Source organism: Panulirus ornatus, chromosome 23 (genome assembly GCF_036320965.1).
Source record: "Panulirus ornatus isolate Po-2019 chromosome 23, ASM3632096v1, whole genome shotgun sequence".
In the NCBI taxonomy this organism is placed as follows: Eukaryota; Metazoa; Arthropoda; class Malacostraca; order Decapoda; family Palinuridae; genus Panulirus; species Panulirus ornatus.
In genome coordinates, this window is record NC_092246.1 from 22,764,029 (window position 1) to 22,790,919 (window position 26,891).

The 26,891-nt window shown below is 48.2% G+C and overlaps 1 protein-coding gene and 1 long non-coding RNA gene across 2 annotated transcripts in view; both read right to left on the reverse strand.

Annotated features, from left to right (window-relative positions):
* The window catches only part of LOC139756917 (uncharacterized), a 6,609-nt gene extending 4,436 nt beyond the window's left edge, over positions 1-2,173 (reverse strand). Inside the window, exon 1 of the long non-coding RNA XR_011714461.1 lies at positions 1-2,173. This exon is cut by the window's left edge and continues 3,073 nt beyond it. This is a non-coding gene — a long non-coding RNA (uncharacterized lncRNA).
* Positions 2,174-2,194: 21 nt separating this feature from the next.
* LOC139756916 (alpha-1A adrenergic receptor-like) overlaps positions 2,195-26,891 on the reverse strand; it is a 119,573-nt gene continuing 94,876 nt past the window's right edge. Inside the window, exon 2 of the mRNA XM_071676843.1 lies at positions 2,195-2,933. Coding sequence (XP_071532944.1) covers positions 2,551-2,933 — 383 coding nt within the window. The 3' untranslated portion in view covers positions 2,195-2,550. The remainder of the gene's footprint in view (positions 2,934-26,891) is intronic.

Below are 26,891 nucleotides of genomic sequence, written 5' to 3' on the forward strand. Positions count from 1 at the left end.
AAGCTGACCTGTAAGAGACCCAGAATACATGAAGTACAGCGGTACAGCTGACACGACGTTGGTGAAACATATAGATACAGTTGGGTTTACTCTGCATACACACGTATCTCTACCAAACTTATATGCACATTTATAGCTGTCGTCATGGCCAAACACATACATTACACACACTGATAAGTCTCATGGCCTCAAATATATTACCTTTAATATTTACAATACAATGAAGTTACATAGAAATTATATATGAGAATAGTTATGTAGACCGTGAGACGTGCAAATGATATTAACATTGTTCTTCAGTAAGGAGATAAACAGTGTCGTTAAGGACATTGAAGGATAAATTATCTTATATTTTTAGCATATATGTACAACTTCATAACTTTTTCCCCTCATTGATATAAATAAGTTATCTTGCTTAATAAGTTATTCACAAGTCGATGAAATATTTATAATAGATGAGGTAGAGATACTGACACATGTATATATATATAGCCGGGAGGAGGAGTGGCAGTGTGTTGAGGCATCATGAAACACGCTGCTGCCGTGAGGGCCACGAGCTGCCACAGCCTCAGATCAGATCTTCGTTACGGTCTTGTTTGGTTGACCTCCCTGAACGCGAGGCTACGACGGCCCTTGACCACGACCCTTGGTCACGAAGACTGTAACCTCTGACCTGTTCCCCACTAAGAAAGAGGGACTAGGGCAAAGGTCAGATCATTATACCCAAGGGTCGTTCCAACGTGGCCTATAAAGGTCGTACTGTTGTTTTTCAAGTGTCGTACCGTCGTATTCAAGGGTCGTACCGTCGTGTTCAAGGGTCGGGTACCGTCGTGTTCAAGGGTCGGGTACCGTCGTGTTCAAGGGTCGTGTACAGTCGTGTTCAAGGGTCGTACCGTCGTGTTCAAGGGTCGTGTACCGTCGTGCTCAAGGGTCGTACCGTCGTGTTCAAGGGTCGTACTGTCGTGTTCAAGGGTCGTACCGTCGTGTTCAAGGGTCGGGTACCGTCGTGTTCAAGGGTCGTGTACCGTCGACTTCAAGGGTCGTGTACCATCATTAGGTTAGTGTTCTGTCAGATCTCCCGTGATGGGTCAGTTTGGGATGATCACCGAGTCGTTAGGTGCACCACTGACCCACAGTGGTCAGTGGTGCACCTGATAAGGTCATCGTAGGTCAACATTAAGCCACACGGGGTCACACTAGGATAGGCCCAATCTTTGCACTGTGATCAGTGTGTGTGTGTGTGCCAGGGATGGGGACCCCATACTTCACCCAGCGACACAACAAACTTTTATTTCTCTCCTTTAAGACTCAGGAAATCTATCGAGGCTTAGAACAACCTGTCTGTTTGTCCCTGGACACGGCACCTCTCCTTCGCGATCGAGATGTTAGTATGTTGGTTACCCTGAGTATGTTGGGTATGCTGGGTATGTTGCTGTCGTGTTGGAAATTGATGTTCCTCTCATGTATATTTTGTCATGAGATGGAATCATCTGTAGGCAAGAGAGCAACAGTGTCAACATACCCAGCATATTTACAACATACCCAGCATACTAACAACATACCCAGCATACTAACAACATACCCAGCATACTAACAACATACCCAGTATACTGCTAACATACCCAGTATACTGACAACATACCCAGCATACTATTGTCTTTTTACTCCAGAAGAGGATTGCTGTAGCCAGGAACAGACTGTCGTACCAACACTGTGGGAAGTGTAAGAACAAAAAATGTTCTCAAAATAGAAATAGGATTTTGTATAACATAATTTCCATTACATTAAGAAGTTACATTCTTTGCCAAGATGTTGTAGTGGTCTGAAATGAATCAGAAAAACAAGATTAGATGATGTTTTACAAGGATTAAGACACATGTGAATAGATCTAAGTCTTTCATGTGTGATCAAAGAAAATCTCATGGTGAGCGGAATGACCAGGTCAAGGGTTAATGATGTGTGGAGCAGTTCACGCTTAACCCAGATCCCAGACACACGAACACGTTCGTGAGACACGAGGCATGATGACCCACGACTTGACCTCAGTCAGATCACTGGGGGAGATGACCTCATAACTGACCCATCGTAGGTGATACTCCTACATGGCAACTCATACATGATATTAGTTCTTATTTTGATAGAAAATAAGTATCAAAGTCCCTTATTCCTAGACTAAACCCCCCGCCCACCTTTCCCCCAACCTCCCACCTCACAATGGATTTTACATTAAACATTAATTGTTATAATAAGGTACAACAGCGCTGTGATTGTCTCGTAATAAACACTGCACGTAACACACACACATACACGCACACGCACGCACGCACATGATGATAACAGAGATAATACGACACTGTCTACGTGGCCATCATGTCCCTCCTCTGTGTGAGCTGAGAAAATATGTGCTCGTAGGAGGTTCAAGGCTGTGAGTCGAGTCCTCCACATTACTCTCGGAATGATGAAGGTTGCAGCTGGAGTTGTGCGGGGTCGTGCGCTGGTGGCGCTCACTCCTCTAGTTTGAACTGGGAATATTTGGTGGGTCGAGAAGGATCATTTAATGATGGAGGCGACGGAGACGCACTCGCAGGGCGGCTCGGGGGAGCGGAGGCCCCTGGGCGACGCCTTCCAGACGGCGCCGCAAGGGTCAGCCAGGGGCGTGGTGTGGGCCAGGAGGCCCTCGATGCCGTGGCGGGCAGGGGAGGGCGTGCGGGCCGTAGAGGCCGTTGTTCCCCTCCTCCAGACGGCGGAGTGGAAAGTCGTGTGGTGGAGGGAGCGCCGCGCCCGGCCGCGGCATAGGATCCGCTTGAAGGCCCGCTTGAACTCGCGGGAGGTGCAGGCGTAGATGAAAGGGTTGAGGCAGGAGTTGAAGTAACCCAGCCAGAAGAAGGTGGCGAACAACGTCTCCGAGATGTGGCACCGGCTGCACAGGGAGTCTGTAGGGGAGAGAGAGGCAAGGGTGAGGAGATGTGGGCTGCTATGTGGAGGAAGGGAACACGTATGTTGACACATGTGAGGGGAACTTACACGTACATACATACATAAATACACTTAAGTGTGCATATGAATACACATATATATACATAACCATATGTTCACACACACACACACACACACACACACACACACACACACACACACACACACACACACACACACACACACACACACATTCTTACAAGGGACACAGACCACCCCAACATATCATCACTAAAATATTTGTGTCAAACTTACAATTGAGTCTTAAATTCGTATGGACGGGCGTCATGCACACGTGACAGCGGCTTATGACTGCCTGTCATGCGACACCTGGAGTTGACCGTCTTAAATATGGATGTCGGAAGGTTATTTTTAGAGGATGTTAACCCATGTGGCTGGTGGCAACTCCCGACCATCGACCCTGACCAGCATGGTATGTCGACCACTAGTAGTGCCATGGTCGTCGACCTGCTCATGTACCGTCGACCAGTTTACACATCGTCGACCAGGTCATACACTCTCGACGCAGGACCCTGCGTCTCACAGGTCCTGTACCTCACAGGTCCTGTACCTCACAGGTCCTGTACCTCACAGGTCCACTGTACCCCACAGCAAAAGCTGGCTTCAGTCACGACAGATCACCGGTTAATTATCTTCATGTTGCTGGTGAAAATATGACATTTTACGCTTCAGTTTTACGCGAGAGAGAGAGAGAGAGAGAGAGAGAGAGAGAGAGAGAGAGAGAGAGAGAGAGAGAGAGAGAGAGAGAGAGAAAAGTTCCCAGTTCCCTTGAAATTTCAGATGAACTTTGTTTCAGTCTATTTTTCAGTCGTGGACATTTCCAGTCTGTTGGCAAACATTTCCGCGTAAGAGGCTGTCATTGTGATAACACAAATATCGTCTTGTTTCCTGCACAATGGCCATCAGCGACACACACACACACACACACACACACCTGCTGGCTAGCGACGAGACCCAGACGGGTGGTAGGCACAATAACCGACGGAAAATAATAGACATCTTGATGTGTATAGTTTCCTACAACGTACTCGACTGTGTTTCATGTGATCATTGACACTTAGAAATATAACTCTCTTGTTATGACGACACTTGTGTAATGTTGGAACCTTTCACAAGACTTTACATCAGCGTCTACATCCAGTGAGGATCACCATGAACTATATATATATATATATATATATATATATATATATATATATATATATATATATATATATATATATATATATATATATACATATAAAACATTGCTATGCACATGACATCTCCAAGATCAGTACATACCCTCATTTCTATGTCTTGTATACATATGTAAACAGTCTTTATAGAAATCTTTAGCGATGTTCCCCGAGTCTATAGATTGGATTGCTATACAGTCGTGGCCACACGTCTTGCGTGGTACTGTGCAACCCTCCAGGATATAGATATAGATATATAAGATAGATATAGAATTATAAAATCCATGAGATATCTGTGATCAATCCAGTATGATGTCTCACCCAAACCGCCCACCTCTCCCAGACCGCCCACCTCTCCCAGACCGCCCACCTCTCCCAGACCGCCCACCGCTCCTATCCCACTACCCATCCACGGAGCCAGTGCCAGCTCTCCCCGTCCCCCTCAGGGTTAGGAATATTGAACAGTGCCACCAGCGCCCTCCCCTCCCGGTGCCACCCACACCCTCCCCAAGCAGTGCCACCTCCGCCCTCCTCCTCAGTGCCACCTCCGCCCTCCCCCTCAGTGCCACCCACATCCTCCCCTCACAGTGCCACCCACACAGTAGTTCCCACTGCCTTCCCTCACAGTACCACCCACACCGACCCCTCAGTACCACCCACATCCTCCCCTCACAGTGCCACCCACATCCTTCCCTCACAGTGCCACCCACATCCTTCCCTCACAGTGCCACCCACATCCTTCCCTCATAGTGCCACCCACATCCTTCCCTCATAGTGCCACCCACATCCTCCCCTCACAGTGCCACCCACATCCTCCCCTCACAGTGCCACCCACATCCTCCCCTCACAGTACCACCCACATCCTTCCCTCACAGTGCCACCCACATCCTCCCCTCACAGTACCACCCACATCCTCCCCCTCAGTACCACCCACATCCTCCCCTCACAGTGCCACCCGCACAGTAGTATCCACTGCCTTCCCTCACAGTACCACCCACATCCTCCCCTCACAGTGCCATCCACCCCTTCCCTTACACAGTGGCACCCACACTGCCACTGGTGAGATGTCGTCCACAACAGTAGAGTCACTGTTTCCTGACGCCGCTGACTGTGAGTCCTGGCGGTTACCAGACGCGATGGTGTTACCTGATGTGCACCAAGCCAAAGCAACAGGACGTAGTTATAAACAAGACCCCACATCACAGGTTCCCACATGAGCACTGTAGCAACGTGAGTCGTGTGTGAGAGTTGAGGAACTTCCCTGGTGATATTGACATCTGCCACAAATCATCATCAACCAGGCGAAGCTTTACTGAGGCGCGATACGTCACGAGATGATGCATAATAAACAAGAAAAATTGTATATGAGTTATTTACCAAATTGATCTGTATGATGGAGGGTCATTTGTGCGGGTTAGCTGTGGTGCTGGTGGGATGTGGCTCCGTCTGTCTGCCGTCAGGGTTCAGGGAGAGGGAAAAAGAGCCAGAGAGAGAGAGAGAGAGAGAGAGAGAGAGAGAGAGAGAGAGAGAGAGAGAGAGAGAGAGAGAGAGGAGGGGTGGGGGGAAAGCAGATGTGGGATGAGAGTGGGAGGGAGGTAATTGCTTGGGTAGAACCAACAGGTGGCAGCCTGGTAGTTGGTGGGAGGATGGCACACACACACACACACACACACACACACAGGGAGGAGAGACTCTACATCAAATTAAATTATTTTCTGAACGGAGAGATTGGTAGGTGAGATTGTCTCCCTAAGGTGGGGGATGTATATCGTTTGGCACGTGCATGTATTTCTAATACATATATATATATATGACTTGTGTGTCACGTGAGCGTGTCCCCACGTCACAAAAACACCCCCCCTCTCCCCCACCATGCATCACGGGGGGGGGGGGGGGGGGGTGTCACCACCAGGGACACACAAAACTCGTCCTTACGGTAAAGTTTGCGATTTTCCACGTGATGTTGATGATGAGGGTCACGTGCTGGTGGTGGTGTTGACAGGTAGGTCATCCATCCATAACGACTGGCACGACTTCACGAGGACGCTCCCAGGTCCACACCAGGTCAGGCCTCCGGGTCTGGTCAGATCAGGTCAGGTATGATCAGGTCACACTCCCCTACTTACTCTAATATAACCTTTTCAGGTCCCTTTGACCTGGTCCTTCTGGTCTGGCCACTGTTCAGGTCCCTCCGGTCTGGTCACTTGCCACTTGGGTCACTGTGACCCGTCTCTCCGGTACTTTCATCAGGTCACAGTGGCCTCCTGGTCGGGTCATCAGGTCACAGTGGCCACCTGGTCGGGTCATCACTGAGGCACTAGTGGCACTAGTCAACATCCACTCGACGCCGGAAATTACTCAGCCAAAGCCTCGCCCCCACGTGCAGGGGGCTGCCCCCACGTGCAGGGGGCTGCTCTCATGTGCAGGGGGCTGCCCCCACGTGCAGGGGGCTGCCCTCACGTGCAGGGGGCTGCTCTCATGTGCAGGGGGCTGCCCCCACGTGCAGGGGGCTGCTCCCACGTGCAGTGGGGCTGCCCCCACGTGCAGGGGGCTGTCTCTACGTGCAGGGGGCTACCCCATATACATCTTCGACCCTATGCCTAAAATGTCCCAAAACCTTAACTATCCTCTCTCTCTCTCTCTCTCTCTCTCTCTCTCTCTCTCTCTCTCTCTCTCTCTCTCTCTCTCTCTCTCTCTCTCTCTCTCTCTCACACACACATTGTAGCAGGGAGGGCGTGTTGTTGCAGCCAGGTGGCCAGTCAGCAGTGGTGTGGCCACATTCTCGCTCGTCTCTCGTCCTCCGCCAGGTGATGTGAGGGTAGGGGTCTGCTGCATGAGCCAGAGAGAAAGATAAAGAGAGAAAGAGACAGAGGGAGTCAGATGAGGAGAAGAAGGCAGGATGCTAAAGATCCTTTCTCTTCCTCCAGTAGGCACAGCATGAGGCACAGCATGAGGCACAGCGTGAGGCACAGCGTGAGGCACAGCGTGAGGCCTTTGTAACATCTCTCCATCATTATTCAGGCAGGCGTGACCCCGGGTCATGACCTTATCCCGGCAGACCACGTCTTCCAGCTCATGACACTCACAGGCGTGGGCAGACCACAGGGGCTAAGGTAGACTACAAGGAATCGGGTAGACTAGAAGGGTTTGGGTAGACTAGAAGGGCTCAGGTAAACTACATGGAATCAGGTAGACTACAAGGGCTCAGGTAAACTACAAGGGATGAGGTAGACAACAAGGTAAGCGGGGTTCAGTGTCCAGTGTCATTCAGAGAAACATGTCGAACCCTCCAACAATTTTAGTCAATTTTAGTTCCATAATTTTTCTCCATATTCGTACCTGGTCCTGTGAAGGGCCAGACGTCAAGAGAAAGACGCGCGTTGTGATCACTCCTCCTTCGATCCCCTCCACGTCTCCTCTCACACTCTCCCTTCATTCCTCGTCCTCCAGACCCATAGACATGTCGCTTCGTCGCCCCCTCTGTAGACAGGTTGCCTTCCTTTGTTCCCCCATTGTCTGTATATACCGGGGGAAGACACTGCTGGTGACAGCTTCACCATATCACGTCATCATGACCCCCCGGCCACTGAAGAAACCAGGGAAGACGCCAGCCCTAGTGAGGGTTTCACATGTCCCCGTCACTAGGAGGGCGGAGAACAGAGGGCGCGGGTAACAGCTGTTGGGAGCGTCTTCTGTGCCCTCAAGGGAAGGTTACTGTACCCCCTGGAGACTGTATAAAACAGGACGACAACACTAGGTGTTGCATAGTGTGTGGCGATGTGGTGGAGATGCACGGATGGAAAACTAAAGATAAATAAGAGAGGATAGAGATAAGGTGCTCAAGATCATCCAACCCGACCAAGAAGCTAATAAAGAGGGATCTAAAGAGGAAATAGGTAAACATTGGAATGGGAACAGGTACAGATGAACTGGCATAAACTCCAAGTGTGAGGCCATGTTCACACGTTTTGAACAAGGGTTACGTAAGAGTGAGGCTTACATCAACACATGTCAGACAATGGCTGGGCGTACATAGGAGCTGCATCGTACAGACCAACAGGTCTTAGGTAGTTTTGTTCCAATTATCACAATCCTTTTATTTCTTAACCCTCACTTCTGCCTGGCGCCTCATCGAGTCTCCCTGCCCCTCCATGACTCTATTTTACTTTAGGACAACAAAAGCATTGAATTTCACCTCAAGAGTCGCTCATTACGCCTCCCCATCGACGTTGGTAAGACAGGTTAACACATTCGTAACGTTTCCTCGTACCTTCTGGCGAATTTCCAGACAACATCATAGATTTCAGACGTCGGGATGAGACATAAGTTGCCAGTTGCTGTGTCTGAGATTTTGACAAAATTACTTAAGTATTTTCTAAACCTTGGAAATGAAAACAGAGAGCACTTTTCCCGAGCGCAAAGAACTGTGAATTAAAAAAACTAAATGTGAAAACAATTATTATCTTTTTCGATAACCAGTGAACGTAATTATGAAACCATTAATCAAATATTCAGTCTCGTAAAAGTCTCGTAAAATGCATTAAGCTTAGGCAAACTGTAGTGTAGGTCTACGCTTGACTGACCACCAGGCCTTCAACACAGACGCATTACCCATCCACATCTGCCATCTCCACCAGCGACTCCTCCACACAGTCGTAGATGATATGTGACGTAAACTGCCTCATTGTTTGACTGATCATCTACACACTGACGGTACGAGTCTTGGGTATGATGGCGTGGCATATGACCAGGGCCTTAAGGGTCAGGTCAAAGCTTAGGTCATCATGCCAAAGGGTCGTATCGTCGTGTTCAAAGGGTCGTACCGTCGTGTTCAAGGGTCGTACCGTCGTGTTCATAGGGTCGTACCGTCGTGTGTTCATAGGGTCGTACCGTCGTGTTCAAAGGGTCGTACCGTCGTGTTCAAAGGGTCGTACCGTCGTGCTCAATGGTCATACCGTCGTGCTCAGGGGTCGCATGGTGGTGGGTTGTTAACCAAGTTATCTCATAGACGCAATCATCAATTGACCTTTGACTTCCACCCACGATTGCAACCTGTGGTCCAATCAGTGGCCACACCGTCTGTCGTCAGCAAAGTGTTGCTCTGCCAGTTGGTGGCCACCTCCACCTTTCCTGCGTGGTGGGGGGGGGTCTCCACCCCTGGCTAGGTTTTCTTTATTGTGCCGACGAACACAACACAAAGGCGTCCTGTATGGCTCTCATCTGGTCTGGTCATACTGGCAACAACACGACCCTAAATGGTTTTGTGTGAGAGAGAGAGAGAGAGAGAGAGAGAGAGAGAGAGAGAGAGAGAGAGAGAGAGAGAGAGAGATCTGATTAAGAAAGACAAAACAAACAAAAAATTGCCATGACTCCCTCCTGCCACCAGCAGCCACCTCGCCCTACATCTGACAACATTGCTCCCACCAGCACCCAGAGCCGCCCTTGACAACTGTTGTCAAATGCTGACAACAGTTATCAACCGCTCCCCCAGTGCCACTCACGACAGATAATGACGTCATCAGAAGCGACCATTGAATCAGATCAAGTTGTGTGAGAAGCTGAACTTGCTGACAACGTCAGGTCTGGTTGTCTTAGCATACGGTACAACGACCAGACAACCATATATAGAAAGGCTAAGATCGTAAGATTCTTACGGCTGTCGTGAGAAGAATAAAAGTGTTGATGTTTTGTGATGCCTGAGACGCCAAGGGAAGCAGATTCGAAGCAGTGCAGTAATGAACGAGACACTGAACCATCCCGCGAAGTGTTTCATTCGGCGTCTGTCATGAAGTGTTTTGGCTGTTAAGTGTTCATTTGATGTCTGTCATGAGGTGTTGGCTGCTCAGCGTTCGCCTATCTTCTGTCATGAAGTATGGCTCTTTGCGTCATCATCTGGCCCACGCCATGCATGGAGACCATGTATTTCATTCATGTGGTTTGGAAAAAAAAGGGACATACCTTTTCTCTCTTTTTTTTCTGCCAGTGTGGCGGCGATCTGAAAGCGCTGGACTATTCCAGAATTACCTCTATTATCCCTGGCTTGAGGCTCAGCAGAAATAACTCCCCGCTTCACCCCGCTTTCTGCCAACGCTTTCAGAATATCAAATCAGGACAGCCATTAAGAGAAACACCATTTTAATAGTTCTGAAGTGGGACATCCACTCGCCCGGAGCCTCTCATGTACTGCATTCATAAACGGACTAACGAGCCTGATGGAAACACAAGCTGAAGTTTCATATGTCTGAAATACATCAGAAAATAAATGAAGATTTGCGGGTTCTGTGTTCCACATAGCTAAGTGGCCTTAATTCAGTCACTCTCACTAAATGTCCTCAATCGCCAGCTTCACTTTCTCCTTTATGTGATTACTGTAGGCAAGGACGTGGAGTAATACACACACACACACACACACACACACTGTAGGCAAGGACGCGGAGTAATACACACACACACACACACACACAGTATCATGTCTTCATCATCAATAATATAATATCTGTTTCTGTTATATGATACGGTTGGTAGAATTATGATACGTGTGTATATATATTGAGGAAAGAGAAGAGGAACCCCCAGTTCTGTTCTCCCATGGCTTTTAGGAGAAGCCAGGGTGCACTGTACCACAACCAACCAGTTCACAGCCCAGGAACATACATACCAGTCTACCAGTCAGGCGCAGGGCTAATCAAAACAAACTACATAAAGTTTGGAGTGGCTGAACAGCGTTGATGATTGTAGCTATTGATGATGTAGTTCACTGGATGCATAAAGTTGTACAATAAATCGTCCATGATGTATGTATCTGCGTCAGCAACACATGTGTGTATACATGGCTCCCACAGCCTCATGTATTGAGTGGTGGTGACGTCACAGTGGTGCACCACCCTGACATGTGCCTTCGTATGTACCACTACCGCAGCCTGCCGCAGGGTTACTCGTAGGTAGGTAGGTAGGTAGGTAGGTAGGTAGGTAGGTAAGTAGGTAGGTAGGTAGGTAGTTACTCTCAGCGTGTAGGTAATACTAGACCTGTCAGTACGCTGAGCAAGAGACGCCCCGACCGACCAACCATTACTGCCCAGCTCCTGCTACTCCTACGTCCGCCAACTGCCCGTCGTTACGAGGCGTCAGCCACAATTACAGGAAAGGTATTTAACCTTTTATGGGGGGGTGAGGGAGGGGGGGTGTCTTCTGCCGGTGCTTACGTCAGCGTTAATAGTAATGATATTCAGGCCAGGGTAGAATTACGTCTCATGAAATGTAATCTTTATTAGAGATTTCAAAGTGAAATTCCCGAGTGAATTATGGTAATTACTTTCATTTAGTTCCCCTCCCTGCCTGACGTATAACCTGCGGCTCATCATCCAGGGCAGTTTGACCTGCTCGACATATATGTACCTGTAGATTACTACCATTCTATCATATATATATATATATATATATATATATATATATATATATATATATATATATATATATATATATATATATATATATATATATTTTCTTTCTTTTAAACTATCCGCCATTTCCCGCATTAGCGAGGTAGCGTTAAGAACAGAGGACTGGGCCTTTGTGGAATATCCTCACCTGGCCCCCCTCTGTTCCTTCTTTTGGAAAATTAAAAAAAAGAAAAAAAAAACGAGAGGGGATTGTGTGAGGACGTAGCAGTGTGGGAGACAGTGTGAGGACGTAGCAGTGTGGGAGACAGTGTGAGGACGTAGCTGTGTGGGAGACAGTGTGAGGACGTAGCAGTGTGGGAGACAGTGTGAGGACGTAGCAGTGTGGGAGACAGTGTGAGGACGTAGCAGTGTGGGAGACAGTGTGAGGACGTAGCAGTGTGGGAGACAGTGTGAGGACGTAGCAGTGTGGGAGACAGTGTGAGGACGTAGCAGTGTGGGAGACAGTGTGAGGACGTAGCAGTGTGGGAGACAGTGTGAGGACGTAGCAGTGTGGGAGACAGTGTCAGTACAAGTGTACGAGAGAATTAATGAATCGCAGTCATTATATTGTCATTAAGATAAGTAAATTATCTCCAAGAATCACAGGGAACTCGCCTCCATGTTTATGTCGAGCGTCAAATACGCGAAAATTCCAGAGATCCTCCGGTGCTGGGCCCGCCTGACGGAGAGGCAGGTTCTCCTGCAGCATCCCTCAAGGACCCCGCTAGCCTGGCCGTCGGGTCCGAGGTCCCTAGCTAGGCTCCTCCTACAGGAAGGAAAGCCTCTGGCGGTTGTTCTCTCGGAGACCCACGGGGATGGGGCGAGGGGATGTGGGATGGCTGAGGGGTGTATGACGAGGTGAGAGAGAGAGAGAGAGAGAGAGAGAGAGAGAGAGAGAGAGAGAGAGAGAGGCCCAACCCTGATGTCGGTAGGTAATCAGTCTCTCTCTATCTAAAGAAAATACTTTTACCACAGGATCGTCCGTGCATGCGTCATGGCCCGGGTTCTCCCTCCCTGCAACATTTCGTCTGCTGGAGTGGTTCAGCAGGTGTCCGGGGGCGGGTCTGGCTGGCCTGCCTGCCCCATGCTACACTGCAACACGTTCTGAAGGGTAAACAAAAGCGAGACGGTGCTGCGCCCAGCGGTAAACGGAAGAAGCTTTCCCAAACATTTTGTTTGCCCAGCACTCGACCCTGCGTCTCAGGGGAAAAAATCTGTAAAGGAAAGAAACAGAAATACCTGTAACTGTTGTAACGACTTAAAGTATCGACAGAAAAATAGGCGTCCCAGAAAATCAGGTCATTTATCGTAATTTTTCGTCGGTTTGAATGTCTTTACGTCAGACTTGGGCGTGAGGAAGACGGTCGGCTCTTGTGTTCCTCTTGTTCCTTGTTGACCGTGACCCCAGGTCGACCCTCAGTAGGTTGCTGGTAGGTTGCTGGTGGTGGTGGCGAGGAGGAGGAGGAGGAGGTGTGGTGACTGTGAGGGAGAGGCATGGTTCATGGTGAGGGTGTGTGTGTGTGTGTGTGTGGGGAGGGAGGGGGAGCGTAGAACTGATGTCATCAGAAAGACAATAATATTTCATCACAATCTTGGCTACAGATGGCGACCGACAACTACCCTCAAGTGTTCTTCCCAGGGGCCACACCTGACCCTCCTGCTGTGTGGAGAGCCTTGCGGGGACTGTAAATGGAGAGAAAGATGGTCGTCCAAGTGTGTGTGTCAGGAGGCGAGCTGCCCAGATTACGTGTACTGGAGCGAGGGAGGACAGAGACAATACTGGGTCACGGAGTGTGAGTGATCCCCGAGCATTTCGCTCAGGCTTCCCTCAGTTATCACTGGTGACGGGCGGGACCTCCACGTTGTCCATCCCAGGTGATCACCTCACTCAAGATCCTCCTCCTCCTCCTCCACCTCCTCCTCCTCCTCCTCCTCCTCCTCCTCCTGCCCCTCCCCCTCCTCCTCCTCCTCCTGCCCCTCCTCCTCCTCCTCCTCCTCCTCCTCCTGCCCCTCCCCCTCCTCCTCCTCCTCCTCCTCCTCCTCCTCCTCCTCCTGCCCCTCCTCCTCCTCCTCCTCCTCCTCCTCCTGCCCCTCCTCCTCCTCCTCCTCCGCTGCCTAATGTTTCTCGCGTTCATCTGATTGCCCGGTGTCGCTTCGTAATGTTCAAGAGTCGTATCGTAGTGTTCAAGGGTCGTATCGTAATGTTCATGGGTCGTATCGTAGTGTTCAAGGGTCGTATCGTAGTGTTCAAGGGTCGTATCGTAATGTTCAAGGGTCGTATCGTAGTGTTCAAGGGTCGTATCGTAGTGTTCAAGGGTCGTATCGTAGTGTTCAAGGGTCGTATCGTAGTGTTCAAGGGTCGTATCGTAGTGTTCAAGGGTCGTAGTGTTGTGTTCAAGGGTCATAGTGTTGTATTCAAGGTCGTAGTGTTCGACCAAGACTCAAGCTTTCATCTTGTCTTCTAAGCCATCATAAGCTTATCTGCCTGTGGTCTCCTCCACCGATCCGAGGGGAGCTGTATCATGTAATACAAAGACCCGGGAGATAGATATTAAATATCTAATAGATCATCTTAAAGATAACACATACAGCTGATAACAGCATCAAGAAAGTCCCAAGATCACTAAATGAATCACGAAGGAAAGTGTTATCACTTTGATATAGTATATGTTATCACTTTGATATAGTATATGTTATCATTTTGATATAGTATATGTTATCACTTTGATATAGTATATAGTATATGTTATCACTTTGATATAGTATATAGTATATGTTATCACTTTGATATAGTATATGTTATCACTTTGATATAGTATATGTTATCACTTTGATATAGTATATAGTATATGTTATCACTTTGATATAGTATATGTTATCATTTTGATACAGTATATCAAAGTAATAACACTTTCCTTCGTGATTCATTATACTTTAAGGTTGTCTTTCATTAACTACGTAATTAGGTTTCTGCCCTAAAGACGCGGAAGAGACTGTCATTTTCCTATGCTGTTCTTACTTTGTAATGATGTCATGATGGCTTAAACTGACGTAAGATAATTATTTTCTATAATGAAAGAAACTTCATAATTATTTCCAGGTTGACGCCTGTAATTACAGGGTCATTAGCTTGATCATTGATGGTCCTCTTTAGTAGACTACACTGTGGGCAATTAGGTGTTAATACGGTTGGTCCATATATCTATCGTCCGTGGAGTACAGATGGCGGGTAGATATATCTATCGTCCGTGGAGCACAGATGGCGGGTACATATATCTATCGTCCGTGGAGCACAGATGGCGGGTACATATATCTATCGTCCGTGGAGCACAGATGGCGGGTACATATATCTATCGTCCGTGGAGTTCAGTCTGGTTGTGTAACGTGTTTTCTTATCCTTCTCTCTCAGAGGAGCTAGCCAGTCACCCATTCAGCATCAGTTCTCGTCAGACAAACACCTTCCTCGAAGACACTCGTCACGTCACAGAGAACCTCCCACACAACAGACTCTCACGGTCGACTGTGATCAAGTCGTTCACAGAAGAAGCTTTGCGAGGAAATCTTGTTCCTCCTCCAGGCTGGAATACTGACATCAGCCACCAGTGTGGGTGACTGTGAGAGGCGAGCGGTCAGAGCGAGCAGACCTCCTCGTTTTCCTTCGTCATTCATTTCTTCAGTATCAAAACAACTCCACTTATTAGCAATCGCTTCATTACCATATGCCGAAGACTCCCCAACCTGGACGCCATCTGCCTTCCAGCCCACCTTCCAGTCCCAACACTGCCCGAGGCAGTCCAGGGAACTGATGTCGCCCGACTGTTACTCAGTCTTCCAGGTCAAGCGCTCCGCCACAACCCCTTGACGTAAACGTGAAAATGAAATGCGTTTTTCCCCTGAACTGGTCATGCCCCTGTGCCTCATCACCTGTGCTTCCCTCCAGCAATCAAAATATTTGCCTCACTGATTGCAAGACGTGACGTCCCTCCCCGGTATCGAAGTCAACAAGCTCAAAGTCTTCCAGAGAACTGCTTCGCCTCCGCCAGCCTCCAGTCCGTCTGGATCCAAGTGCATCTGCGCCACGTTCATGTTTCCTGAACCCACTTGTTCCTCCCAAGCCTGGCCTTGTCCTCCGCCCTGGCCTGGTCTTGTCCTCCGCCCTGGCCTGGTCTTGTCCTCTGCCCTGGCCTGGCCTTGTCTTCCTCCCTGGCCTGGCCTTGTCTTCCTCCCTGGCCTGGTCTTGTCTTCCTCCCTGGCCTGGTCTTGTCTTCCTCCCTGGCCTGGCCTTGTCTTCCTCCCTGGCCTGGCCTTGTCTTCCTCCCTGGCCTGGCCTTGTCTTCCTTCCTGGCCTGGCCTTGTCTTCCTCCCTGGCCTGGCCTTGTCTTCCTCCCTGGCCTGGTCTTGTCTTCCTCCCTGGCCTGGCCTTGTCTTCCTCCCTGGCCTGGCCTTGTCTTCCTCCCTGGCCTGGCCTTGTCTTCCTCCCTGGCCTGGTCTTGTCTTCCTCCCTGGCCTGGCTTTGTCTTCCTCTCTCTCTCCACCGCTAGGAAGGCTGCGGAAGAGGGCAAGGCCAGCCATGGTCCTGCTTACACTATCTATCATGAGAAGGTCATCACGTTGACCCTGGCGGTTCTCTCCACCCACCATCATCACCTGGACCTCAACAGACAGTTTGAGATGAATGCACTGCACCACTCTCGCCACCATCACCTCCTCCCAATTGAGATCCCTCGTTCCTGCGTGGCAGTTCGGCACCACAACCATATTGTTTCCATGCGAGCTCGTACCGACCGCCACATCATCAGCCCATGCCAATGATCATGAGTGAACGTGACCTGCCATCACAGAACATGTGAAGGTGACGCCTTACTCACATCCACCGTTACGTACACCACTCATGTTTATGTTGTGTTCATCTTGTGGGTATATGTTCAACAGTTGGCTGTTGTTCATTTTAACAGTCCGTTATTTATTCATTTTGTTGTTCTGATTATCACTGTTATTATTATCTTTATCATTATCATCATTATTTAGGATTTAGTCTGTGTCAAGAAAAATACAGAACATTATGTAAATATAATACACCAGTCAACACGCTACACAGTCTGGCTCGTGAACAGATTCTTCATATATATATATATATATATATATATATATATATATATATATATATATATATATATGTAATGTTCAACACTGGCTGCTGCATGATTACATGGTGCATTCTTAATTGCTCGCATGAACAGTGACTGCATGATAACTTGATGGATGTGTCTGAGTGTGTGTTTGTCTGTGTATGATGCATGAAGACTTGTCATGATCAGGTGAGTGCCTGCATGATAGACCGCCCCTCCGTAACTGGAATGAAAGAAGTGGTTTATTTTCCGCCTTGTCACCACCCATGCATGACTGCATGACCAACGCTTGTAGGAATGTGTCATGTGCATGATTGTGTCGTTGCTCTTGACCTGACCTACCCAGCGAGAGAGCTGCTTCCTGACCTCCCATGCTGACCTAACCTTCCATGCTGACCTGACCTCCCATGCTGACCTAAGTAGTTGGTTCTGTATTTTCTAAGACATATTATGTTTGCCTCACATTATTCACTGTCATGTTTCCTTCATGATTTTCAAGGTTTGATGAAATGTGCGTCATTCTTTTCATGATTGCTTTTATCTGGAGGATGCTCAACGAAAAGAATTATTTTTTTAAACCAATTTTATGTAAAATTTTTAAACTGTAATAAGTTATATTCATATAAATTTGTACGACACACACACACACACACACACACACACACACACACACACACACACGAACGTCAATGTTCCATTATTATTGTACACTTGGCGGCAAGACATAGACCGAACAGGGTCCATTATCATAATTAGCGACGTGGCAAGGCCGAGATCGTACACAATGCATAATTATCGTACGCGTGTTGGTATGAGAGAGATCGTACACTATCCATTATTATCGTACGTGAGTGGTGGCATGGCAAAGGTTGTACACTGAATTATTAGCATACTCTACGTAATACGGCAGAGATCATCCCTTCCCCCCCCCCCCCCCTCTCTCTCTCTCTCTCTCTCTCTCTCTCTCTCTCTCTCTCTCTCTCTCTCTCTCTCTCTCTCTCTCTCTCTCTCTCTCTCTCTCTCTCTCTCTCTCTCTCAGGATCATTATGACCCAACTTTGAGACGTATCTCTTATCAACATATCACATTCAGATTGTTGGAGCGCCTTGAGTAAGGAATCTAATTTGTTCATGACTTGGGTCAGTGGGACTCGCTGTTTTCGGAGAGTAAGTCTTTAAAGGGATCAGTCATTCTCAGGTCATACTGTACTTAAGACATACTTAAACACTTGCTCCAGGTGGCACGTTGGGAACACATCTCGTCCCCCATGGTCTGTGAGAGTGGGTTCGATACCCCGTTAATCAGTATATCAGAAAGGAACATGTAGTGTCTCCAGTCAGTCTTACAATCGAATGATCGTAGCGACCTGATTAGGTCTCAGTTGTTTGACCCACTGACCATGTCATGATACAAGAACCATCTTAAACACATGTCAGGAACTATATACACGTTTTCTTCACCGTACATAACGTTAGATTCTGTTATCTACAAACCAGGTCAAGTTTAATGATGTATCTTTATCTAACGTGCCTTGTGTGAACTCTGACGTCATGCGGGTTCCTGAGCTAGAGCTGCCCCCTCCTCACACACACACACACACACACACACACACACACACTGAAGTCTTCAGTGGGAAAATAACGTGGGCGTTTAATCATGTTCGGGGCAGCCTCCAACACGGGAGCAGGGCGTTATTTGTCTCTGACTCTAGCGATCGAAAAATTGGAGGGATTATTCTGATAATGATGTGGCCTTTGATACGGGAGTTTAATGATCATTACCGGGAACTGCAGAGAGAGAGAGAGAGAGAGAGAGAGAGAGAGAGAGAGAGAGAGAGAGAGAGAGAGAGAGAGACTGGGTGCTTTTTCTAACACGTAACAAGAACACAAGACTGTCAGTTCAGATCAACATACAAACCCCCAGGCCAACTCAGAGGATACCCTAAGGGCCTACCGTTCGTGCTCAAGATTCGTGCCGTCGTGCTCAAGATTCGTACCGTTCGTGCTCATGATTCGTACCGTCGTGCTCATGATTCGTACCGTCGTGCTCATAATTCGTACCGTTCGTGGTCATGATTCGTGCCGTCTTGGTCGAGGGTCGTAGTGTGGTTGTATAGGGTCGGAACGTCGTGCTCATTTAGTTTGATAAGGGGTTGAGAGAAGACGTAGGGCAGTGGGAAGGCTAAACAGGATCCAGTGTTCTCCAGTATATGTTATGTCACATGAGACAGAGTTAGAACCTCTATAGTGACTGTATAACGAAGACTTGAACGTTTATACTGGAGGTGAGGAAAAGATTCTTCCAATAAAAAACGGGGAAGTGTACATCTGGAAGTAAATAAACAGAACTAACTCTGGGAACAGAGTTCAGTGTTACACTGTAATGAACAAGAATGAAGATGGAAGGAAGAGTTGAGTGAAGCAGTCGTTTAAAACTGGGTGAAAGAATTCTCGTCTGGGATGTATGAAGGCTGTATATAACGAAGAAGAAGTATCTGAGATAGTGAGGATGGATGGTGAAGCAGAGGCGCAGAAGAGAAAGAAGAATGCAGGAAAAACCATTTATCATTTACAAACCTGGAAAACTGGAGTTGTGGACCTGAAGAATGAAGAAGGATGAAGTAGATATGAGTTGATGCCTACGATAAAAACGCCCGGAGCCTCTGCATAATGTAGATGCGACAGGAAATCAACTCTTTCAGCGGTCGCTTAAAGCAACTGGTGAGAGCGGGGCACTGACGTTGCCTTCTGGATACATAAGGGAGGTGGGGGAAGACCCATAACCTTCGTCAGTTAGGGCAGTAAGAGAAAGGTAGGGGGCAAGACTCCCCTCCCTGACATGTACATGAGGAAGCAAACCCGTCAAGACTCCCTTCTGCAGGAGACATGAGAAGGGGAGTACAGACTGCAGGTTCTCCCAAATATGAGAGGGACCAAGGACCAATAATACTGAACCTGGCAGAGACGAGGGAATAAGAGGGACGAGTGTAAAGACTGCGTCCTCTTTAATAGACCAGGAGGAGGCAGGCACAGTTAAGACCGCTGCTACATACTCCAGCCACAAGGACACATGAGACTGCCTTATCACGAGGGAAGAGGCGAAAATGTCTTCAGGTCTTCATATGTTTTCTGACACATGAGATAGACTGCATGGAAGACAAGACCCAGATACAGAGAACAACATCAACACTAAAACAAACTTACAACACCATGTGTTTGACTTCGTTTAAGACGTAAAATAATTTCCCTATTGTACGAATATATAATACGGTAGTGAAGATATGATACGGTCAGTAGTGAAGATATAATACGGTCAGTAGCGAAGATATACGGTCAATAACGAATATATACGGTTAGTAGCGAAGATATACGGTCAGTAACGAAGATATGCGGTCAGTAACGAAGACATACGGTCAGTAACGTACAGTACGGTCACAACCGCTGTTCTGCGGTCACATAAAGACGCGTGACTCTCGACGCATGGTTGATCCCTTCTGGTGAGCAGTAACCCCCCTCCTCCCCCCCACACACACTCGCTAAATTAAAAAAGTACAATGCATCACTTCCCTCTGATTTGCATATGGGAATCCATAATTAAGATTAATGCAGTGGACTGTAATAACAGCCTAGCGCTGGGATGTTTGGCAGTTCAGCCACCATCTGCAAGGTGGTCGCTTCCGTCCCTGTGGCCAGTTACATTACGGGCGAGTTTGATTCGTGGATGTGACAGGTGATACGCCGTTTAGGCTCGTCTCCCTCAACCCTTTGGGCACTGTGGTTTTGTCATCTTTCGGTCCCCAATTAATGTCGGGAATTTCCTGCATCATCCTCGCAAACTCTGCATCATTTTCCTTATAAATCAGTACAGGTCAGTCATTTCATATATATATATATATATATTTACATGTATACAATATAATTACAATATTATATAATCATAATTATACAATATAATTACATCTACGACAAATGTAATTTTGTATCTTTTACGCCCTACTCGTATAAGCATTACATGGACCTGATGAATATAATCTTCCATGCATCGAAAGATTAATTATATTTATCACAGATATTGCAGTGGGTCCGCCATATTAACTGTCGACAGAGCAATCATCGCACTGGAAATCCAATTTATCTCCTTTGATTAACTAAGTAATACTTCAGTGCCTCGCACACCTCTTGTGGGAACATTTGCATAATTTTGATATGCAAATTACCCTGTGCAAACTTGTGTAGGTACCTGATGTAGTACTGGTGCCCAATGGTCCCTTGAAAACACCATATACCTGTCTGTTTCTTTGTCCGTTAGGCTGTATGTCTGTCTGCATGTGTTTGTCTGTCTGTCTGTCTGTGTCTGTCTGCCTGTGTGTTTGTCTGTCTGTCTATGTCTGTCTGTTAGTCTGTATGGTTGACTCTGGGTTTGTGTTGGGCTGTATGTCTGTGTGTTTGTGCTTGTTAGATTTTACCTAACTTCAAATTTCTAAAGCTTTTTGTCCCTCTCTATGTCTGTTTGTGCTGTGTGTAGGGAGGAGGTGGTGGGGGTGGAGGGGATAATGTGTTTCAAAATGAGGTCCACACATTTTAATTAGATGGAATCACACGAGGCATTACAGAGATTTTGGTTAATGTAGGCCACATGGGGTCATGACGTTCATCGTGCGGCAGGCAGGGCAGCTGCAGGGAAGGGACGGATGCGCGCTGCCAGTGGTCCGGGAGAAGTTATCGTACTACTCTGAGAACTAATTGATCATTTGATCATATATCTTTGTCAGGTGTGATCTTATCCAAGAGATTAAAAGGTTTTACAGCTCGCTTTTACAACTCTGGGAATGATGGATTTTGCACACACACACACACACACACACACACACACACACACACACACACACACACACACACACACACACACACACACACACACACACACTTACACACACACACACACACACACATACACACACACACACACACACACACATATATATATATATATATATATATATATATATATATATATATATATATATATATATATATATATATAGATAGATAGATAGATAGATAGATAGATAGATAGATGATAGATAGATAGATAGATAGACAGATAGATGATAAATAGATAAATAGATTCAGTTTTCTTTATTGAACCTCCAAACCAAGTGGGGCGTCAGGGAGGAAGATAGTGATAACATAATGAGGACAACAGTGACGTATGTGAGACATTGATAACACGAGGTAAGATACAGTACAGATAACAGAGCCGAGGATAACACGGTCAAAGATAGCCGGGCCAGCAGTGAAGGATGATGACTTAATGGAGGTCTGTTGATGAGGTGGCTAGATGGTAATGATGAAGCAGTGCGTCTTCGTCTTTATATATCACACACACACACACACACACACACACACACACACACACACACACACACACACACACCGAGCAAGATGCAATTTTGAAATGATTCAGCCATGATGAATATTTGAGAGCCTGCTCTTGGGAATTTATTGTCACTTTAGCACTTAGTGTAGGTGGGTGGTAAGGATTGGCCCCAGTGGGTGGTGAGGACTGCACTTAGTGTAGGTGGGTGGTAAGTATGAGCCCCAGTGGGTGGTGAGGACTGCACTAGATGGGTGGTGAGATCTGTATTACGTTGGTGGTGAGGGATATAGATGAGACCTGTGTATATAGAGGTTATCTATGTTGATGGAATATTATAAGTTGATCGACAGATGCGGGTATTACATGATGAGGAGACACAGACACACTGACAGACCTCACTTCATATCTACCACACATCACATCTGCCACTCTTAACATCTACTACACCTCACATCTACCACACCTCACATCTACCACATCTCACATCTACCACAACTCACATCTACCATACTTCACATATGCCACACATCACATATACCGCACCTCACATCTACCACACCTCACATTTACCACACTTCACATCTACCACACTTCACATCTACCATACATCACATATACCGCACCTCACATCTACCACACCTCACATCTACCACACTTGGATGACAACCAGTAATCGTTCGTAATCACCTTCTGCCGCTCCCAATCAGTCTCTTCAGCAGCGCAGGAACTGTTTTAATGACTTCCACTCATCTAAGACAATCAAGACTGGAGATGTTGGTCGTCCATTGAATACACTTACGACATTAAATCCTATTAATCTCGCCATGTCTAATCCTCTCAAATCCCTCAAAGGCTTTCCTGTGAACCCTCCCATCTGGTGGGCGATCCTATAATTGGCCAACTTGTACCCGTAAGAGAGACTGAGTCATGACATTTATTCCCTACTATTGTGGTTTTGGTAATGTGAGGACGTGGGCGGGTCATGGCCTTCCCAGGGTGGCCATAGAGACCATGAGGACGTGGGCGGACCATGGCCTTCCCAGGGTGGCCATAGAGACCATGAGGACGTGGGCGGGTCATGGCCTTCCCAGGGAGGCCATAGAGACCATGAGGACGTGGGCGGGCCATGGGGAAGAAGGTGAGTGCGTCGAAGAGACGATGAGTGTGTTTCGATGATAATGAGTTTGTTAAGATAGTGGCCAAATGTGCTGGAGGAGTACTGGGTGAACGGGGAGTATATGGGGTACTGGGGAGCACGAGGAGGGGAGTGTACTGGGGTACTGGGGAGCACGAGGAGGGGAGTGTACTGGGGTACTGGGGAGCACGAGGAGGGGAGTGTACTGGGGTACTGGGGAGCTCGAGGAGGGGAGTGTACTGGGGTACTGGGGAGCACGAGGAGGGGAGTTTACAGATGACATGTAAACTATGTGAGGAATGTTAGTAGGAATACAAAGACCAACAGCTGACTGGTGTATCAGGTAAACCAACAGCTGACTGGTGTATCAGGTAAACCGACAGCTGACTGGTGTATCAGGTAAACCAACAGCTGATGGTGTATCAGGTAAACCAACAGCTGACTGGTGTATCAGGTAAACCAACAGCTGACTGGTGTATCAGGTAAACCGACAGCTGACTGGTGTATCAGGTAAACCAACAGCTGACTGGTGTATCAGGTAAACCGACAGCTGACTGGTGTATCAGGTAAACCAACAGCTGACTGGTGTATCAGGTAAACCGACAGCTGACTGGTGTATCAGGTAAACCAACAGCTGACTGGTGTATCAGGTAAACCAACAGATAGTGTTAGGTAAACTAACCGCTGACTGGTGTTCAGTAAACTCACTTATAATGGAAGGTACAGGGCCAGGTGGTCAACCAGACCTAACCCTTCCGTTCGCACAGTGACACAGGAATATATGTGATGAAGCAGATGTTAAGGTACCCAGGCAGAGAAATGATTGAGGTGAATATGAACCACACACACACACACACACACACACACACACACACACACACACACACGAACACGAACACAGTAACGAGTACACGGACATATATGTACATAGAGCTCTCTCTCTCTCTCTCTCTCTCTCTCTCTCTCTCTCTCTCTCTCTCTCTCTCTCTCTCTCTCTCTCGTGACACCGTCCCCTGGCGTGGTTCTCTGTTGGCTTGGGGAAGGATCTCGCACGTTGGCTGCCTGGCTATCTGTTGTGGGTGTTGTCACGTGTGTGTGTGTGGGGGGGGGGCGATCGATGAAGTGTTGCCAGGGGGAATGGGGAAGCTTAGCCATGTGGGGGGGGCAGGGGGGGCTAAGGGGTGCCAGGGAGATGGAAGGGAGGTGAGTGGAATGTGTGTACGTGTGTGGGAGGGGGAGGGATGGAGAGAAGGCAATGGAAAGGTAAATTGAAGTTGAGTGGATGGGTTGATGTGGAGTGGGAGGAGGGGGGGGGGGGACGACACGACCTGGACGACACGACCTAGACGACACGACCTGGACGACACGACCAGGACGACACGACCTGGACGACACGACCTAGACGACACGACCTGGACGACACGACCTGGACGACACGACCTGGACGACACGACCTAGACGACACGACCTGGACGACACGACCTGGACGACACGACCTGGACGACTCGACCTGGACGACACGACCTGGACGACACGACCTGGACGACACAACCTGGAGGACACGACCAGGACGACACGACCTGGAGGACACGACCTGGAGGACACGACCTGGAGGACACGACCTAGACGACACGACCTGGACGACACGACCAGGACGACACGACCAGGACGACACGACCTGGACGACACGACCAGGACGACACGACCAGGACGACACGACCTGGACGACACAACATTATACATCTTTTTTTTCTTTTCCTGATGACCTCCTCGCCTTGGCTTGTGGCCCCCCAGCAACAGACGCCCGGTTTCTTCATCTGTTCCCATCTTTTGAAAGTGATTATACAGGAGGGGAGGGTTTCCAACCCCATGATAACGCCCCTTTTAATCATCGTCTGCGTCATGCAGGAGAGACGTGGGTGGTGTGTGTGTGTGTGTGTGTGTGTGTGTGTGTGTGTGTGTGTGTGTGTGTGTACACCTGTCCTGGGTACATATAGCCTTCACTTAATATCAGTCAACAGTTGTCCACCACACAGCGGCCACACCATTACGTTTGAGGCCCACCCTTCCATCACATCAAGAAAAGAAAGAAAAGAAAGAAAGAAAAGGAAGTGATGGAAGAGAGTCAGTAAGTTTAGGAAACGAACTAGAGAGGCCTCGTAAGTGGTCCCTGTGGGACACTGAAGAAAGACCTCTCTCAGGGGGGTCCCTGTAGGACTTTCAGAGAAGACCTTCCCTCTAGAGGTCCTTTTGGGCACTAGAGGAAGGACCTCCTCTCTGGGTGGGGGGGTCCCTGTTGAGATCTAGAGGGAAGACCTTCTCTCTGGGGGTCAGAGGCAAGACCAGGAAGGTGCATGAGGAAGGAGAAATAAAGAGAAGGAAGGTGCATGAGGGAGGAAAGATGAGGAGAGGTAAGGTTTATGAGGGAGGAGGAATGAGAAGAGAGAAGGTGAGTGGGGGAGGAGAGATGAGAGAAGCAGTAAGTAGAAGGATTTAGGATGGACGCTTCTGATAAAGAGAATGAGGGAGCTTAGCTCAGTTGGATGAGGGAGCTTAGCTCAGTTGGATGAGGGAGCTTAGCTCAGTTGGATGAGGGAGCTTAGCTCAGTTGGATGAGGGAGCTTAGCTTTGCAGGCTAAGGGGAGCTCAGCAGGATGGAGGGGCTTAGCAGGGATAGGGGGACTCAGCTTAGCAAGGTGAGGGGGGGGGGGGCGCTTAGATAGGAGGAGCAAGTGGGACGAAAATAGCAAGACGACCATGAAATATGGACGACAGGCCAACCCAGGGGGATAGGATTTGCATATAAGGCCATGGAGAGAGAGAGAGAGAGAGAGAGAGAGAGAGAGAGAGAGAGAGAGAGAGAGAGAGAGAGAGAGAGAGAAACTTGCACCATACAAGAGAGGATGGGTTTATCCTGGCTACCTCTTCTCATGATATGCAAATGCTGCAAACTTTCCCTGACGAACTACACTTTAAAACATCGATGGAATTCTTAATCATTTTCAGCCTCGTCGTGCTGCCCACGCCGCTGCCCCCGGCTTCTCTGGCTGTAGCCACCAGTCATTACCGTCATACGCCTGGCATCACAGCTGGTCGTCAGCCAGCAGGCCGGCCGGCCGGCGCCGCCGCTGCCAGTCGTCTGGTTAACTGAAGCATAACGAATAAAGAATAACACAGAAATCTGTAAGAAAGATTGAGAAATGTGGAAGTGAGTTTTGATGAAATGTGAAGTATATAAAGACTTCGAGTATGACAGATATCTGGCGAGATGACAGTGTTCTGCCGTATTATGACGTCATGTTGACTGTTGGCCACTGGGCTGGCCAAACCCCCGGGGGATGTATCAGGCTTGGCCACTGGGCCGGCCAGACCCCGGGGGATGTATCCGTCTACCACCCACTTTAGTCACCGCTGCCACCCACGTCTTTCCCATCCACTCCTACCACCCAGCTCTCATCCATCCATCTATGCCACCCATCACTCTGCCACCCACCTCATTGCCAGTAATCTCTCTGTAACGCGCCTCTGTCTATCATCTACCTCTCTGCCACCCACCTTCCCCACCTACGCTCTGCCACCCACCTTCCTCACCTACGCTCTGCCACCCACCTTCCCCACCTACGTTTCTGCCACC